At 37.5% G+C, this 20037-nt stretch overlaps 1 protein-coding gene across 1 annotated transcript; it reads left to right on the top strand.

Moving 5' to 3' along the window:
* Window positions 1–2: 2 nt before the first annotated feature.
* Window positions 3–19995, top strand: LOC143029136 (electron transfer flavoprotein regulatory factor 1-like). Its single transcript, XM_076191585.1, has 3 exons — window positions 3–134; window positions 11220–11270; window positions 19682–19995. The coding sequence occupies exons 1-3, from the start codon at window positions 18–20 to the stop codon at window positions 19886–19888; spliced, it is 375 nt and encodes a 124-aa protein (XP_076047700.1). The 5' UTR covers window positions 3–17; the 3' UTR covers window positions 19889–19995.
* Window positions 19996–20037: the final 42 nt, after the last annotated feature.

The following is a 20037-nucleotide window of genomic DNA, read 5'->3' as shown; positions in this document are numbered from 1 at the left end:
GAGTGTATTTATGTGACATGAATACACTCACATCAATACAACATAACCAGTGTTCTTACATTACTTCCCAGAGAGATGATCTATGGGAAGGCCTGGAAACCGTTGCCAGCCACTATGGGGCTGCGGAGGTTCCGGTTAGTTCAACAATTCTTATTTCTCACATCCCCTCGTCCATTGATCCCCACAAGCCACTCACCCTTTGCAATCACATTGTCTAACCTCGATTTGGTAACTCCGACCATGTGTGCATAAATAATAATAATAATAATAATAATAATAATAATAATAATAATAATAATAATAATAATAATAATAATAATAATGATAATAATGATAATGATAATAATAATAATAATGATAATAATAATGATAATAATAATAATAATGATAATAATAATAATAATAATAATAATAATGATAATAATAATTATAATAATAATGATAATAATAATAATAATAATAATAATAATAATAATAATAATAATAATAATAATAATAATAATAATAATAATAATAATGATAATAATAATAATAATGATAATAACAGTAATAACAGAAATAATAATAATAATAATAATAATAATAATAATAACAATAATGATAATAATAATAACAATAATAACAGTAATAACAGTAATAATAATAACAATAATAATTAAAAGTACACATAATAATAATAATAATAATAATAATAATAATAATAATAATAATAATAGTAATAGTAATAATAATAATAATAATAATAATAGTAATAATAATAATAATAATAATAATAATAATAATAATAATAATAATAATAATAATAATAATAATAATAATAATAATAATAATAATAATAATAGTAACAATAATAACAATAATAACAATAATAATAATAGGAATGACTGAAAAAATAAAGACACGTTCTTTGCATTCATGAAGTTGGCTTTTTACTGGACCAATAGAGACCTACATCTATCTATATACCAAGAACTTTTTCCCCTTTATAAGAGAGGTAGCCAGTATAGATAACGAATCTTATCCGTGAATGACGGGCACGGCTGTCACGACGTTTATCGATAGAATGGAAAGAGTAAAGATAAGATTGGGATAACGTTGGATGCGCTCACACCTCATGCACCTTGTCGTGCGGTCGTTTTCTTCTCCGTCGTCTGTCGGTTCTATTCGTCTCCATGGCAACCCACCCCCACCCCAGCAGCGAAGAGATGCTACTTGTGTCTTTGTTCTAATGTCAGCAAAGCTATTTTCTTCAGATGTAGGTGATTCCCTAATCAGGCAAGTCTACACCACGGCCCTACTTAAACGATGAGTTAATAAGAATATATAGAGATATAAAAAAAAACTAACAAATGAATAATCAAATAAATAGATAAATAATATTGTTAATTAGCCAATTCATTCATTTATTGATTAAACTAACAGGTGAATAGATGAATTTACAAATCAATAGGTAATGAATTCATCTCAGAAGTGTCTTAATCCCTTCCGTCCTTGGTGGCATTTTTTTCGTTTACTTTTGTCCCGACAAGCTTTTCCTTTCATATATGCGGCACTTTTATTTTCAACGGAGCGCCTTTACACCCCCACCCCTCCCCCATCATTCATAGAAAAAATATGTTTGCCAATGGTGCTATAGCTATTGTATATTGATTCTTTGCCAAATAAATTTATCATTAGTATTATGAATATAATATTACAATTTTATCTCCTAATATAATGGGATCCATCAGTGAACAATAATGCGATCAATGTACTTGCACACACAAGCCTGTGACAAGTATTTTTGGTTATATATTTATTTGTCTATTGTTTTGTTTATTTATTCATTCATTTATCTGTTAATTTACTTATTCATTTAACTATTTATTTATTTATTTGTGTGGAGACTTTCAAATGTAGGGAAGCTTTATCTGAAGATATTCCATTTTCTTCTAGAACGTATTGATAATTGTGAGCACTATATATCACAATATAAATTATGACACTTAGTGATAAAATATTATTATTTTCATTGTTCATTAAAACATTATTATTATATTTTTTATACTTTTCTCATTATTATTTGTGGAGACACCCTGTAGTCGTCGTTGTTTCTTTCCAGAAGGCGGCACACCAGGCATTTCTCGTTAGCAAATGTCACATTACTCTTGCGTCATAGAGTAAGAAACTGAATGACGAACTCTTTAGAAATTAAACTTATACTAATCTTAGACAAATTGGTGAGATGTCCTTACGGAAGCCTATAATATTGTAATCGAAGTCTGTCCTACTCAAACGAAGTAGCAAAGGCTTGCATGACATCATAGCGTGCTGCCTCCCTTAGCTGAACAATGAGCTTGAACAACTGCGTTCTAGCCGCACCCAAATAATAAACAAACACCCGCTCCAGGCCTCCCTCCAGTTTCCAGAACGTTCGGATAGCCAAGGCTTTATTGAACGTGACTTTCATAATCATTCTCACTGGGCTATTACAACTCTCAAGAAATACACAGATGGCAATGATTTTGAAAGGCAGACAAATAGAAAATGCCATTACTGAGCCAAATTATTCAGCCAAGCTGACTTTTTTCCCTGCGCACTATACAATGCTAATTTTTCAGTTTCATCCTCAAGTACCTCACTAATTGTTACAACGTTTTACTCTTTGGTTATTAATACCATACGTACATAGCCATGTATATGAAATTGCTACGAATGACACTGAAACACAAAATATGTTTTTAGATGCCCCAGATTTGAAATATAAAGAATATGTTGCAATAGGTTTGCTTATTCGGTACTAAAAGAAAAAATCTAATTTGTTAACAGGGTCAACTACTGACAGCTTTGTAATCGAAAACAAAAATGCAAGAGAATGCATTTTCCAAACTCGTGAAGCATCATGTTTCCATAGCAACGATATTTACGGTTCTAATACGTAACCGAATTATATATGGTGACTTACCGTCATTTTTATGAAGTTGTAGACTTCTCCAAATTTCAAATGCTGCTAAAAATTAATTACAGTGCTTCTTAGATTAACATTTTGCTATGAATATTACATCATGCATGACCCTTCACGCGGAACTTTCCTAGACTTTCTGCTTTGGACCTTTGGTAACAGATGGCGTTAGTCTATATCAGCTGAGTAAGTAAACATTGCGGGTTGCAGCGCTCCTTTACTTTCTTTTCACCAAACTCCAGGTAACACAGATATTGATACTCATGTTATTCCTCTGCTGTTGTAAGATCAATTTTCATACGGATTCATATCACAAAGTACCTGTGACAGTAGAAGCCGAATGAGTTACATATTACATAACAGTTAATGTTCAATGAACCTTTGATTTGGGTTGAAATAGACAGGTATGACCTTAATATTATATATATGATCGTAATGTGATTTAGTATATGTGTATCATTAGCGGCCAAAAGGATTAAGTGGCATGTAAAACATCTATTGTCAGGTTATGACTTAAATTTCTTTTACAAATAAATTCACGATCCACATTTTTCCTGCTTGCCGCCTCACGTCCGGTGTGTACGTGATGCGGTACACGGGATTTATGTAAGCTTAACAGCCTATACTACGCGTTAAGAATAAGGTACTGTTTTAGAGTAAGAGAGAATGAAATACGTGTCAGTGGCTGAGTACTTTTTCTCGTCTTTATACTCTAGAATTTATATAGTTTGCTACCTCTCTCAGGGACCCTAGTGGAGAATTCATGAGAAAATTGCATTGTATATATAGAATTTAATTTGTGAAGTAAATGCATTGGGATGTGCAAATGTTCATAATTGAGTATCTGATACCAGTTGAGACTGTTTTGACTTGATATCCATCATGCTAAGGTAGTGTCTGTGACTCTTTCCTACACTCACTACACGAGTCACTGCCTGATTTGTTTGTATAAGATATATTTTAAGTTTGTCACCTTTGAGAGGGTATCAACAGCAGAATGCATAAATTTATTTTACATAGGCCACCCTTTCCCTCTAATAGAATGGATTTAAAAATGTCAATGGTTTTATTACAGTAAGAGAGTATTTACAGTAGAATGATATATGAAGATCAGTGTTAGGGAAATGATTGCCATTGTCTCCCTGAAATATTAAAAAGACTGTTATTTGATCAGGTTTAACCCTTTCTTTACTAAATGGATGTTATATAAATAATTTGCGTGGTAGCAACCAGAACAATAACAATTGTTACTTGAGTGTCCCTGACTAGAAACCCACAACCCTTGAGCAGCTGGCAGCAGTCCTCAGGCCCCTGGGAAGACTGAATGGACTGTTGCCTATGTTGTATCTTTGTTGCCGACTTTGTAATTAGAGAAATGCAGTTGCCAGATGTCAGCTTTTCCTATATGAAAAGGTGAAGGAAATACCTCATTGAAGTGGGTAGAGAAAGCTCTTGGACCCAGTCAAGCAAGCCCCAGGTGGTGGTGATTGTTGATGGGTTTTGAAGATGGATAGGAAGGAATTAATTCCATTTGCCATTGTGTGGAGGATCACCTTTAGCAAATACCTACTGTTAGTCCTTGGCAGCAACAACAAAAGAACCCCCCCCCCACCACCACCACCACCAAAGTACAGTAGGAGTTATGATTTAGAGGAAGTATTAGTGTCTTTTAAAAGAGAATCTACAATATCAGTGATAGCAAATCATTTTAAGTAGGAGAATTTTGGGTATCATTCTATATTTTTACCCACAGTTATATATGGTGCATGGGCATATTGAATATTTAAAGAATTTGACAAATTTAGGTTTCTACTGTGACAGCATATTTCCAAAAATGGAACCAACCATTCAATAGAACAATTAATTCTAGTAAAATCTCTGATAAACAGGATAAACAATAAACAAAATTAGCAACTTCAGAATATTCCTTGGTGCTTAGGGCAAGTACTGTACTTGTTATTGTACCAACTAGTAGGATCTTGTATACTATTGCATGGCATAATCTCTGAATCTGAAATATGGTTGTACTTGTATGTGGGTTATTTTTTCCTTTTCTGTCTGGTTGTTTAGGAAATGCAGACAACTGATTGACAAAGCTCAGAGAATAGTGCATTCATTAGAAGAAAGGATATTGCCTAAGGAGGAACCAGCATGGCAGCAAAATTGTGCAAGATGGATTTAATACCTATAAGAGTAGGAGATTTCGACAAGCAACCAATGTGGTTTCAGACATGGAAGGTCATGTGATTCTCCATGGTCAGTGAACTGACCCTCAAGAATCAAATTACTCAATCTGTGAATTTAGCTGGGTATCATTTGCGAAATATTGCATTTGTTAAGAAGTATGTTGATGGTTGTACGTTGGAAAAACTGATTCATAATCATGTGCTCAGCAAAATTGATTATTGTAATTCTCTTTATTATGGTCTTCCAAACTATTTATTGAAGAAACTTCAAATGATTATGAATCGAGCTGCAAGATTGATCAAGGGTGTATCAAGAAGGGAGCAAATCACCCCTATCCTCATTGACCTACACTAGCTGCCTGTTAAGGCACGGATAATTTTCAAACAATGTATCATTATATATCAAGTGATGAAGTTCGGGAAACCAAAATATTTGAAGGACATGTTGGACTTTCAAGTTGATACCGATGTTACTCTGAGACATAGTGTTGAACAGCACCGACTACAGGAACCTCGGTACTGTACAGAAGCAGGACGAAGAGCCTTTGAGAGAAGTGCACCTAGACTATACAATAGACTCCCAGAGAATGTCAAATCATCTGAAACGATTTCCGATTTTAAGAAGAAATTGAAAACCTATTTGATTGCGGAGTCCTATGATCTGGCCCACAAGGTGATTAGAGACAACTACAAGTGCTGAGGAAGTTATCGTTCGGGGCATGGAGCATTACATTGTGACGGAATGCCCCTAGAACTTAATCAACAAAGGATCACATGTTGGACTAGTGATCGACAGTTATTTCTCTTCTGGAAGAGAGCTCAGAGCTCATATATGACCAATCTATGTACCTTACATGCACACACACACACACCCAACTCCCCGCCCACGAGAGTTAGAGTAACAACTTGCAATGCAGCGATACTGAAATTATTATGTGTCTTAAATTGGTCGAGAGAGGTGGATGGATGGACTGAGTGTGCCTTGATCTCACAGGTACATTACCACACAAATTACTGTTGTGGATATTAGAGGGCAAAAATCTCCCCGGAATGGATGAGGGGTGTCCTGATAGACATAAAAACAGTGGTAAAAGAAATTTTGTCAGAATGATGGGAGTTAACTAGCAGAGCCCCCACCTGTAATATTCTTGATTTACATAAAGAAGATGATGGAAGGACTAACAAACTGTACTAATTTGTTAGTGGATATTGAGGAGAATAGAAGAAAAAATAACAAATAATTATAAAACAATCTTGACAATATCCTATTGGAAAATGAAATTCAGTGCTTAGAAATGCAAAGTGTTCAAAGTGGGCAAAATCATAAAGAGGCCATGATTTGTTTACTTTATGGAAAATTAGTTACAAGAATGACCTGGATGTGTTGTTCACAGGTAATTTGTCACTGATAAGCACTTCATCAAGATTTTTGGTAATATGTATAGTAGGCTCATTTTTTCCTGACAGAAAAAAGTATCTCTTATTGCCATGCCAATACTTGAGATCCTACCACAATAAGGGCATATCAGAGAAAGATTTTCAAATTAAGTTGGATTCTTGGTCTTTGTTTTCTGTCATTTTGTAGTCACAGTTAAGATGATGTCGTCTTGATGTTTCAGATTTTAACTTAATCTCAATTCAGTTATGTCATCAACTGTTTGTTTTTAAGTTTGTAATCAGTGATTTATTTTGTAAGGGTTTTCTAGCATATATCTTTGTATCTCAGCTTTGGCCTTGCTCAGGACCCACTACCATAGGCAGTATCACTGTACATTAGTTGCTCGTGTACAGTAGTCATCCTTTGAATGTTTGCTTGCTTTACAAGTACAGTATTGATTATTTTGTCTTACTATCTGATGCCGCAGATTTGAGAGGCATTTTATGTGATAAAGATTCAGGTTCCTTTCCTGTCATGAGTGAAATGAACATGTTCCTGATCAATAAAGGTGTTCTCTGTATATGCTTTGTAGGTCTTCATTTTGTTGTTACATGTCCTTTTGCTCAATTTGCCAAGATATATTGCTGTTCTCCCTCTCCTGGTGTTTATCTCCTCTTCTGAGGTGTTTGAGAAAGTTATAGTGAACTTGAGATAGGAGAATTTGTTTGCAAGGTCCGGTGGTTTATTGTCCAACTTAATGAATGCTGAAGCAGTCCCATCATGTGATGCAGTGATAACTTTCTTGACACTAATTAGAAATGAGAACAAACTGCATCCAATGATTGATCATTGTCAGCTGCTTCTCTACTTTGACTAACCAGATCAGTATCAGTAAGTGTCAGAACTCTGATTTCAGTTGTCTTGGTTTTAGTCTTTGCTTTGGGCTAGGCAAAGTTTCATGGAGATATATTGGTTCTTTAGTGAAGACACCTCTCTGGGAGATTCTACAAAGCCCAATTGTAGGACAGCAGCAAGTATGTACTGAAGTGTGTTGGTGCCAGAACAGTCCTTGCTTCACTCCACTTCTGAGACATAAAAACTTTTGACAAACAAGAATTATATTTCACTTCATGGATGGAGAAGTGATGAAAATGCACATGCAGAACCTGATCTGCCCCAAATTGGAATATACAGGAGTGGTGTGGGCCCCATACAAAAAAGAAAGGTGCAAGATTGAGAGAACACAAAGAACAGTAAGGAGAATGGTCCCCAGCCTAGCAGACAGACTATATAAGGAAAGATTAGTTAGTCTGGATCTGCCATCAGTAGAAGAAAGAGAAGTGACATGATTGGTGTGTTCAGAATAGTTGAAAGGAATGAAAAAAAATCTGATGTGTGAGAATGACAAGAAGAAGAAAAAATACATTTGGGGTGTGAGAGTGAGAAGAGGACATGGCAAAAATATTAAAATGACAATGTACTAGAGGTGTATCAAGAAGCTGTTTTCCATATAAATCCATCAACTTATGCAATAACTTAGAAAAATGAAGCACTTGAATAATAAACAAAAACCAGGCTTGACAATGAGAAATGACCTTTCTTGCACCTTATCCCCAACTGGCAACATCCTGTATATACCCAAATGTCACTGTAAAGAAGACACAAAAATCATCTTATGCTCCCCATCATTCCCCCACTTCTGACAGCACCACAAAATATCTTCCTTGAGTAAACTGTGGATCAACCTAATGGCTGAGGCCAAATTCCTGGAGACCATCCATGGGTCCTCTATTAAATATATCAAAGGTAACACATTGATTTACACCTAACCTGTTCCTGGCAGCCAGAATAAATATGGTACCTCACAATTGGAATGGGTTAAGATCCATTTGAGTCTTTGATGGGAATTTGGATGTGCAGTGTTTTGGAGGGAAATAATTATTCCACTATATAGTTTATGAGAATTGATCAATTCCAGTTTGATATACTCCCTTCCATTGTCATTCTATGAGTTTCTGTACCTCAGTTCATGCTAATTCTTTGCACAGTATTTCATTTATTAGAAATTGTCTTGGCATTTCTGTAGTTTAGAAAGAAATATTTCTACACTTACCTATGTTTTATTTGTTTTATTCTTTTACTACATTGGACATTTGTGGGCTAGTTTTCTCACTCACCTTACGGTATATTTTTTTTTCCCCTACAACTTAATGAAGCCATTGATATGGTTCCTAGTAAGTGACGAATTGCAGAAGTAACCAATTACTGATAGAAATATTTATTTCATTTTTGTGAATCGTGAATTTTCACCCACACAGTACATGTAAGTAGTATGGAATGGCTTGTAGATAATGGATATTTTCTAATTAAATTTATTATTTCCCATACAAATATCTTTATTTTGTAACCAAATGCAGTTGTATTACTTTTGTATATGAATATATGAATGTATATATGTATAAATATATATATAAATGTATATATATATAAATATATATATGTACATATGTATATGCAAGCAATCACTTGTAGACAGTAAGTACTTTCGTATATTACATCTTCAGACTAAATGAAAGAGATACAGAGTTGTGTTTAAATGTAAGTATCAGGTAGCAACGGTAGGGTGGAGGGGGGAGACAATACAGTGCAGGTGGAGGGGGTTGATGGAGGGTCGATGGAGGTAAAGTCAACCCCCCCCCACCCGCATTGTATAGTCTGCCCCCTCTCCCCTATGGTTGCTACCTGGTACTTACACTTAAACACAACTTCTGTATCTCTTTCATTTAGTCTGAAGATGTAATATACGAAAGTACTTACTGTCTACAAGTTTCTCTCCTCTTGTAGTTATTTTGCATACCGGTATATATATATATATATATATATATAAATAAATATATATATATATATATATATATATATATATATATATATATATATATATATATATATATATATATACATACACACACACACACACACACACACACATATATATATATATATACAGTATGTATAATGTATATTACAAGTGTTTTTAGTATAAGGAAAGGAAAGTATCCTGATAGATTTGGAGCACATGTATACCCAGTACGTAAAGGAAAGTGAGATGAGTATGAATGTAGTAGATTTACTTTGACCAGTCAGTTAACCATGGTTGGTAAAATTATGGATAGGTGTTAATTGTAAAGATTAGGAGGTAGATGGAAGTAGTGATAGGAGGAACCATGTGGGATTAAGAGAGGAGGGTGTGTAGTTTTTTTTTTTTTTTTTTTTTTTAGGGAGGGGTTACGTGTGAATGATATTTTGATGCAGCCCAAAGGGATTTCTCCCTGTCCTCTCTTTGTCTGCAATTAAATGAAGTGGCCTTGCTGTGGATGTGCTGTCTTGCTACATTGCTTCTGACCCAGGGAAGTGAGTGAGATGCCGGGATGACCCATCATCCAGGAGCAGCCAAGAAAAAAGGGAGGGAGGGGTGGTGAATGAGAATGGAGTATGTGGGGATGAAATGGATGGGAGTGGATTTATGCCTTTGACTTTGGCTACCTCCCTTATAAAGGGGAAAAAGGCAGTGGTATATGTATGTGTGTATATATTTTTATTATTATTATTATTTTTTTTTTTTTATGGACATGGAGAAGACATATGGTAGGGTAGACTGGAGAATTTTACAAATATATAGAAAAGGGAGAAGTCTGATGAAGGGAGTCAAAAGTATTGACGTGGGTGGTGGTAGCGTATGTGTGAGGGTCAGCAATAGTGAGTGTGAATGGTTTGAGGTAAATGTGACATCAGGGATATTTGGAATAGGTAGGTAAGAATGGAAAGACATGGGGAATTAATCAGTTTTTATTTGTGAATGGTACTGTGATTGTGGCTGAGTCTGAGGAGAGACTGAAGTAGTTGGTGGACGTATTTGGAAGAGTATATAAGCAAAGAAAGTTGCAAGTTGAAATTTAAAAAGAATAATGATGGTGGGAGGGTTAATGTGGGTGTGAAGCTTGAAAGGCTTGAGGAAGTGCAAATGTGCTTCACGTACTGGACTTGTGATTGACAGATATTACCCTACCAGATGAGAACTCAGAGCTCATATATGGCCTGATCAATGGGTAATGCTGTGACCTTTACACACACAAACATGAGCTCAAAAATCCTTTCCCACTGCCAGCTCGCAGTTTCAGCCCTGGGTGGGACTCGGACCCAGACTACTGAATTAGCAGTCAAGAACAGTTAAGCTGGTGTATGTGTGTACAGGACCTCCAATGCAGTGCCATATTTGTGTACATTTTGTTTTGATTAGCACAAAATGACTACGTAGACTGTAGAATATAAAGGCTCGCAGTTTATTAGTTTATTATCTCATTGCACAGCATTTGATCTACACATTAGCAGGAGGCAGGCAACCCTTTGTCCCAAAGGTGCCGAGATTGAGATAGGTGAGTGGGTCTTTTGATGTGAGTGTGTGCTTTGAATTAGCCACCCCCTGAGAGGGATGGTAGTTTTTGTACAAATGAGCACTTCAAAAAGACACTCATTTAATCAAAGAATGCCACAGTATTGAATGGGTTTGAAACATTCTTTAGCATCAGTCTTGTCTTGTTGCTAGTGCACCAACTTTTTGCTGCAAAGTTATTTTGATCTCACACTCTTCTCTGAGAAAAAGAAAAGATTTTTTTTTTTTCTATTTTTAGTGGACACAGGTATTTGTTTATTTCAGAAATTGGCAAGCATGGCCCATAGATCCCAAGTTATTCAGTTGTACAAAAATGTGAGTACTTTCTCTATAGTTGGGATGCTGTCTTCAGACTAATAAAAAGTGCCAATGTTTTACATTCAGTTTCTAACTTTGTTAATTTAGATGTAAAGCAGTGGAGAAAACGGGTCATACAGGCAACTCTACTTAAGATGATATTGAGTAACTATTTTTTTTTTTATTGTAATGTATAAGCATCTTCCTTTTTTCCATGTTTCCATGAAGGCATAGGCTTTGTAGTACACAAATTTTATATTTTGAACACCAGAATTTATGTTATTTGGGAGTCATATATACATTATGTATGCAATTATAGCCATATAACTCTGTATTCATTCCACCTATATTAGGGTATTGGCTACATAGTTATATCCAGTCATTACTAAGGAATTTTGCAGGCACCTCTGTGGATCAGTGCTACACAATATTCATCCATGTCCATATGGAATATTGACAGCATAAGTTTCATGCAGTCAATATTTTATGGACCAAAGCCACAATTTTCTTTTACAATTGGAGACAATTCACTCATAGAAGAATGCTAATAATTTTTTATTTATACTAGCCCTTCTTTCTGCTACCCTTCTTAAATCTTGCCTTTACCATTTCTGTAATGCTACCATTTTAGTACAATATTGGCCCTAAGAATAGAAGTTGTGATTATTGCCAACTAATAAAGCATATTTATCTATGTCAGAGACAAATCCCCACTCACAGAGGAATGCAAAGTCTTTTTTTTTTCTGTCACTCTTTTATTTCCACCACTTTTTTTCCTACAGGCAATCCTCAGATATCACTTAATTTATGCTGCTATCAACACAGTAGCAGAAAATGTGATAACCAAATTACATACATACATATACCAAAGGCTTTTTCCCCCTTACAAGGGAGGTAGCCAGCAAACAAAGGCATAAAAACCATTCCCACCCATTCCATCCCTAATACACTCCACTTCCCTCCACCTTCTACCCTCCCTCTTATCTTGGCACCTCCTGGATGACGGGTCATCCCTGCATCTTGTCCACTGCCCTGGGTCAGAAGCAGTGTCACAAGACACAGCACATCCACAGCAAGGCCACTTCATTAAATTGGCAACCCCCTCTCCATCCCCTCATGCAGAAAAGGAGAAGACGGGGAGAAATCCCTTCAGGCTGCGTCAAATTTTTCTCACACATACTACCTTACCCCCCATTCCACCTCATGCATCACAACATCATCCATATACAACCATTTTCCATTCACCCCTGTCTTCTGTCCTTTCCCATCCTTCCTCAACAGACATTCCCCTCTTCCCCAAAGCCCCTTTCACCAAACTAAAAAAGAAAAAGAAAAAATGGGATAATTTTTTTTCCATGGCCCCAAAATTGACCACAAATTCAACCATTTTCCTCGTTTTCTAAACATAAAGATAAATGAACATACCTGTATAAAGAAACATTAAAAATAAAAATTACATACGAGAATATTACACATCACAAGAATCACAATCACAGGATTTTATTGAACACCTTAGTGTTCCTCTGACTTGTCCAGTATTTGGTTGGCTGTAGCACCAGAGATGCTTTCATAATTAAGGGACTTTTCAAGGGCAGAAAATTGGTAGAAGGGTCCTCATTATAGATCAACTGGCTGTACCTTGTTATGAAACTAAGAATTCGGTGATCTGGCATTGATAGGAGTTGATGTGGGCATGATACTTCTCCATATGATCTGGCAGTGCCTTGACAAAGGAGTGCCTTGCTTTGCTATTGATTATGAAATCTTTTTCAAGAAGGTGACCTATTTGGCAACTCATCTTCTTGATGTCCTTTGATATTCCCTTACATATCTGTTGATTCTCATTGTAATGCATTTGAATCATGGAAAGGCAGGAAAGTGCAGGCTGTAGGCAGCTAATCATGGTATCCCAGACACCCTAATGTCATAACTAATCACCCTGCATGTGGTCATTATGTAGCACATGGGCAAGATAACCTGCATTTAGGGTACAATGGTGATGATTTTTTTTTTTTTTTTTTTCCCTCCCAACTAAATGTGTTAGAATGAGAGGACTAGGAATCTTCTCTTCGTAAGTTTCTGTTGCAAAGAGGCCAGGCTAAAGCGGGCCTGGAAGAAAGACTAAACAACCCAAGTAATTGGACCTTTGAATATCCATGGATGTGGAATAGATGACCAAAAAGGAGATTGGATGCATGCAAGAAGAAAGATGGATATGTCAGCGTTGAGTGAAACTAAACTGAATTGGAAAGGCGGGTGTGGCAGGTGGGGGTCTGAATGAGTGAAGCAAGGAGTGCCTCTGATGATTGTTGATGAGATGTACATACAAGGTTGAGTGGAAGGATGTATCATTTAGGATAATGTAAAAAGAAATCAGCACAAGTTGATAGGTATGGATGTTTGAATGTTTGTGGCCCATCCAGATGTAAGACGATACCAGCACAGTATATGCTTGGTCATAGAATCAAACTACCCCAGATACAACCACCACACAGAAAACACTAAAGACCACACACCACAGTGCCCCATACTAACAATCTCTAGACAATGATGCTTTCTTCTTCTTCTTCTTCTTCTTCTTCTTCCTCCTCCTCCTCCTCGGAAGACTCCTGCAAAAGACCTGGGACAATGGATTGATTGATGAAAAGCCTGAGGCTTGTCTTCCATCCATCCACATAAGGCCTCAGTTCAGCATGATCTATATTTCACTTGATGTGTCATTGTAAGTGCAGTTCTTTGAAAGGCATCATGTGTACCCTTACTTTTTGTCATGTAATGCACTATGCTTCATTCACACCAAGATTGCACCTTTCAGCTTTCTCTACTGAAGCATGTCAAGTACTTCCATTTTTTTTTTCTTTGCTTGGCAGTTAACATAACTTGCTGCTTTCTTGTAGGACCATTACCGTTGTGGCCCCATGCCAGCAATCAATAGCAATATATTAGCAGATACATACACACATGCAGTGCAAGAGGCAGTAAGTTAGCAGCCATCAAGGGAATGACTGCAGTGGTATCAGAAAGTGAGCTGGAGAGAGGTATAGGTTACAAGGGTAGGTGCTGGGATTGAATGGCCTCACATTGGACAAGAGGTACCCAGAAATGGGGTCAAGGCAGGTCAGACAGCCACCAAACAAAAAATAGGAGCAAGTACATATTAGTTTACCCATGCTGCAAAGCCTGTTTTGTTGTGGGAGTTCCATGCAAACATTTTTCTATTTAATACCTGAGATATGCAGGGATCTGCTGTATATTCAGGTACATATCTGCATTTCATATTTATTCGTTTATAAAGTCATACTACAGAATCTCTCATTTACCCTGTATCACTTAACTTACGTGGAGTTGCTTGTATTATGTATACTATGTATGAGCATATGAAGTGAACCAGTAATAGGGTATAGGCATGGCTAGTAAAAATATACCACTTCATAGATTATTTCAAGTGGATGAAGAAGGGGATTACCAAATGATGTGGGAGTAAACCAGCTGTGGCTGTGAGGCCCTGCTATGGAAATGCCATACCCCAATGCATTGTCCTTTACCCAAGCAGTGTGTGGGGGGGTAGGAATGACCCCAAAATACCAAGATGGGAGGGGTGTTAAATGGGTTTTTAATCGTGTACAAAGTAAGGCAGGCTTTGCCTTGATCATCCCTCTATCCTTGTTTATTTATTTACATTATTATAGTTTTCACTTTTTCATTTGTTATTATTTTTTTTTTTGCATCTGACCTAGATATGGACCAAAAGGTCTCCTGTCGGTATGCTCCGCCTTTGTAATCCTTGTCCATTGCCACACTGCTTGGGTCAGAGACAGGTAATTGATTTTGTCAGTGAGTCAGTGCACTGGTTCACTTAGAAAACCAATTATTTTTCCTTATCTACTTTTTACATTATAAGGTGTCTCATTACATGTTACTTAATGACAAATAGTTAGAAAAAAAAATCTTGCTCCATTGCATTGAGTCAGTGCCCTGTTTCATAGTTGGTTAGAGATACCTACAATTAATATTAAAAATTGTACATGTATAGTACCACCTCCAGAATAGGAATGGAAACGAAACTTCTGACTTTCTTACCATACATTGTGGAATCTTTCAGCAGTGGCATACTTCACAGATTTTATTTTGCTAAAGGTCAACAGATTCCAAACATTTTGGGGGTGGTCTCTGAATGTAAGAAATTTTGATCAAGGATTCCAGACTGAAGTCAATCTTGATTGATGAAGACCACATTCAGCTAAGGATTTCTGGTTTTATTCCTCTTGGAGAAAGACTTTGGACTAATGGGAATTTCCATTAATTGAAAACTCCCTAAGGAGTTTGAATGTGTTTGAGATGAGGTGCCTGAGAAGTATGATAGGGGTGATTGGGAAGTATGGAGTTCCAGGTAAAAATTGTAGTGGAGAATTGATGGTGGAGATGTATCTTAAAAGAGAGTTGATGATAGCAAATACAGTGTTTAGGAAGAAAGTCAAGCATAAATACACATGGGAGAGGGTGGTGGATGGAAGGGTGGCAGATAGAGCATTAATGGACTATATAGTGGTGACCAGGAGTATGGTAGGAAGAGTTAAGGATGTACATGTTCTAAGGGGAGAGAATGGGGGAATATCAGATCATTTCCTGGTGGAAGGTAAATTGAGAGTGGAGAAAGAAGAAAAGGGCAGAAGGTAGGGAGGTACTTAGAGTAAACTGCTTAAATGAGAAAGAAAAGGAGAATGAGTACAAGTTGAAGCTGTGAGAGGGAGTGAAGGATAGAGTAGAACTAGGGGTGGAGGAGAAATGGGGATGGTTCAAGGAGGGAGTCATAAGGTGTGCAAAGATGGTGTGTGAAACAAGGAGGGCGGGAGGAAATAAAAGGAAGGGTAGTGAGTGGTGGGATGATGAAGCAAAGAAGGGTATAGAAGAGAAGAAACAGGCATTTATAGATAGACTACAAATTAGGACGAGGGAATCGTATGAGAGGTACAAAGTAAAGAGAAGGGAAGTTAAGCATAAGATAAAGGAAAGCAGATGAATGGGGTAAGAGTATGACAGAAAATTTTGAAAGTAATAAAAAGATGTTTTGGAAATAAATTAAAATAGGAAGAGAAGGCGAATCAAGTAGAGAAGAAAAGGTAAAAGGTGCAGATGATAATGGAAGAGATGGCAGTGAGAGGAAGGTGGGCAGATTATTTTAGGGAGTTGCTAAATGTGAAGGAGGATAGGGAGGGAAAAGTAGTTGCAGTGGGAAGGGCTAAGAAAATGAGAGTGATGAGTGAGGAAAATGGAGGAGAAATAGGGAAAGATGATGAGAGCAGGTAAGGCATCTGGGTTGGATGGATGCCATGCAGAATGTCTGAAGAAAGGAGGTACAGTTATGGTGGACTGGCTGGTGAGGTTATTTAATGTTTGTTTAAGAGAGGGTAGAGTGCCGGAGGACTGGAGGAGTGCCTGTATAGTTCCGCTTTACAAGGAAAAGGGGGACAAGTGTGAGTGTAATAGTTTCAGAGGGATCAGCTTGTTGAGTGTAGTTGGGAAGGCTTATGGGAGGGTCTTGATTGAGAGGATTAGGAGAGGAACAGAGGGAGTACTCGGTGAGGAACAGTGTGGATTTAGGACAGGTAGGGGTTGTGTAAATCATATTTTTGTGGTAAGACAGATATGTGAGAAAGCTATAGGAAAGGGTAAGGAGGTTTTTTGGGCTTTTATGGATCTGGAAAAGGCTTATGACAGGATAGACAGGGAGGCACTGCAGATATATGGAAAGCTGTTAAGAGCAGTCAAGAGTTTTTATAAGGGTAGTGAGCTTGTGTTAGGATTAGAAGTGGAGAGAGTGAATGGTTTGAGGTAAAGGTGGGACTTCGTCAAGGATGTGTTATGTCACCCTGGCTATTCAATCTATACATGGATAGGGTGATGCAAGAGGTGAATGCAAAGGTAGTGGGTCAGGGGTTGGAAATAGTTAAAGAAAATGGAGGAAAGTGGGACATAAGCCAGTTGTTGTTTGCTGACGACACTGCACTTGTAGCAGGATTAGAGGAGGGATTGAGGAAGTTAGTAACAAAGTTTGAGAAGGTGTGTGAAAGAAGGAAGCTGAAGATAAATGTGGGTAAAAGTAAGGTGATGAGATGTACAAGGGGAGAGAGTGACAGCAGGCTGGAAGTGAGCATTAACCCCTTCCATACGGTGCCGCACACGTAGGCGTCATGGACTTAGATCTTGGTGGCAGCAGCCAATGCCAGCCGTACGACGTGTCGTAATAATACTCGCATCATAAAATATAGTCACCGCTTATATCGATCGTCTCTTCACCCGTGAATTTTGATAATCATAGAAAATGCGATTACAAAAGAATTAGAAAGAATGTCATTATGGAGGGGCGACTACAATAAATATAATCAAGACACCGATATGGCAGCCTCGCGAATACACTCGCTCCCCATGACGCCTACGTGTGCGGCACCGTATGGAAGGGGTTAAGGGTGAAAGACTGGAGGAAGTGGATAGTTTTAGATACTTGGGTGCGAATGTGGCAGGAAAGGGAGGAGTGGTGGTGGAGGTAGAATGTAGATTGAGAGAAGCAAGTAAATGCCTTGGAGTAAAAAGTGTAATAAGAAATAGACATCAGGGAAAGGATACTAAGAGGAGGTTATATGAAGGAGTGATTGTACCAACAGCACTGTATGGGGTAGAAACATGGAACATAAGAGAGGAAGAGAGGAGTTTGAATGTGTTTGAGATGAAATGTCTGAGAAGTATGATAGAGGTTACTAGGCTAAATAGAGTGAGAAATGAGGTGAGGAGGAGGAGAACAGGGGTGGAAAGGGAGCTGGGATATAGGGTTGATGAAAGAGTATTAGGATGGTTTGGACACATGGAAAAAATGAGTGAAGAAAGATTAGTAAAAGAGGTGTGGAAGGAGTGAATATGAGGGGGCGTCCTAGGATGAGATGGATGGACGTGGTGAAAGGGGCATTACAAAAGAGAGGAATGTCTGTTGAGGAAGAACGGGAGAGGACAGAAGATAGGGGTGAATGGAGAAGAGTGGTGTATGGATTATGCTGTGATGCATGAGGGGGAGGGGATGGGGTGTGAGGATGTATGTATGAGAAAAAAATAGATGCAGCCCAAAGGGATTTCTCCCAGTCTTCTCCATTTCTGCATGAAGGGACGGAGAGGGAGGGTCACCAAATTTATGAAGTGGCCTTGCTGTGGATGTGCTGTGTCTTGCGACACTACTTCTGACCCAGGGCAGTGGGCAGGATGCAGGGATGACCCATCATCCAGGAGGTGCCAAGAGAAGAGGGAGGGAGGATGGTGGAGAGGAGTGAATATGTAGGGAATGGAATGGGTGGGAGTGGACAAGGATGAGGAAGGAAGGAAAAGACAGAAGATGGGGTGAATGGAGAATGGTTGTGTATGAATGATGCTGTGATGCATGGAAGGGAGTGGGTGGGATGGGGGTGAGGGAGTATGTGAAGAATAAGTTGATGCAGCCAAAGGGATTTCTCCCTATATTCTCCATTTTTGCATGAGGGGACAGGGAGGGGGAGAGTCGTCGATTTAATGAAGCAACCTTGCTGTGGATGCGCTGTGTCTTGCAAAACTGCTTCTGACCCAGGCCAGTGGATGAGGTGCAGGGATGACCCGTCATCCAGGAAGGGAAGGGGTGGGTTTGAGTGGAGTATATGGGGATGGAATGGGTGGAAGTGGATTTTATGCCTTTGTTTTTTGTCTACCTCCCTTGTAAGGGGAAAAGGCCTTTGGTATATATATGTATGAAAATTCCCTTCAATCCTTAGCAGAAAGTACATAAAATTACCTATTCACCCAGAACAAAATTACAAAATATGTGTCATGTTTGAGAGCTATATAATGTCACATGCATAAAAAAAAGAAATGCCACTTTACATAAGAACATAAGAATTAAGGAGACTGCAAGAGACCATAAGGCCTACATTAGGCAGCTCCATATCCATCACCACCTGTAATCCCCATCCATAAAGTTGTCTAATCACCTCTTAAAACAACTGATAGTTTCAGCGCTTACTACATGGTTACTAAGTCTATTCCATTCATCAACCACCCTATTAGTAAACCAATTTTTGCCTATTTCCTTCTTAAATCTAAATTTGTCCAGTTTAAAACGATTACTGCGAGTCCTGCCCTGTTGTTTTAATATGCATACATAATGATTATCAAATCCTCCACTGCAGTACAAGTTCACTATTATAGCTTTAGTGATGCATTCATTATTGTTCAAATTTTTTATTACAACATTGGCACTTGTTCACAAAGACAATCAAACTACCTCAGCATTTTTATGTATAATAGCAATGAATTATTTTCTTAACATAGTGTGATTCTAGATTCCAGGGGGTTGTAGTTATTATCTTCAGTACTTTCTTTGAAGAATCTATACCTCCTTATTTGATTTTTTTCAGTTGCTGTACCTGGGCCGCGAGTATCCACTTGGCTACGATTACTTCCGGGAACGATTGAAAAGAGCTTTCCTTAAGAATCGTGATGCAACAGACCCAGAACAGATCTCCCAGATGGTTGCACGGGGAGAATTCGTCATCAAAGAGATTGAAGCATTATACATGTTAAGAAAATATAGAACATTAAAGAAGAGGTATTATGAAGATTAGATAACCATTGTAACCAAATTAGATTAAGTAGACATGTCAATACATAAATATCATTAAAACTTTTTACTTTAAGGAAATTAGGCTGTAAATTAAAGTTTATTTTGTGATTTTTTTTTTTATTAACCTTTCTTCTGTAGCTGCTGCATATA

Source organism: Oratosquilla oratoria, chromosome 10, assembly GCF_046742065.1.
Source record: "Oratosquilla oratoria isolate Oo_2021 chromosome 10, ASM4674206v1, whole genome shotgun sequence".
NCBI lineage: Eukaryota > Metazoa > Arthropoda > Malacostraca > Stomatopoda > Squillidae > Oratosquilla > Oratosquilla oratoria.
The sequence above is the reverse complement of the archived record's forward strand: the minus strand, read 5'-3'. Positions and strand labels throughout refer to the sequence as shown.

What these genes read in the sequence shown, in the direction of transcription:
- LOC143029136 (XM_076191585.1), top strand. Translation starts at nt 18, where the DNA reads ATGAATACACTCACATCAATACAACATAACCAGTGTTCTTACATTACT. An exon ending in ATGGGGCTGCGGAGGTTCCG is followed by an intron (nt 135 to 11,219) that starts GTTAGTTCAACA and finishes TGTTTATTTCAG; the next exon opens with AAATTGGCAAGCATGGCCCA. An exon ending in TTATTCAGTTGTACAAAAAT is followed by an intron (nt 11,271 to 19,681) that starts GTGAGTACTTTC and finishes GATTTTTTTCAG; the next exon opens with TTGCTGTACCTGGGCCGCGA.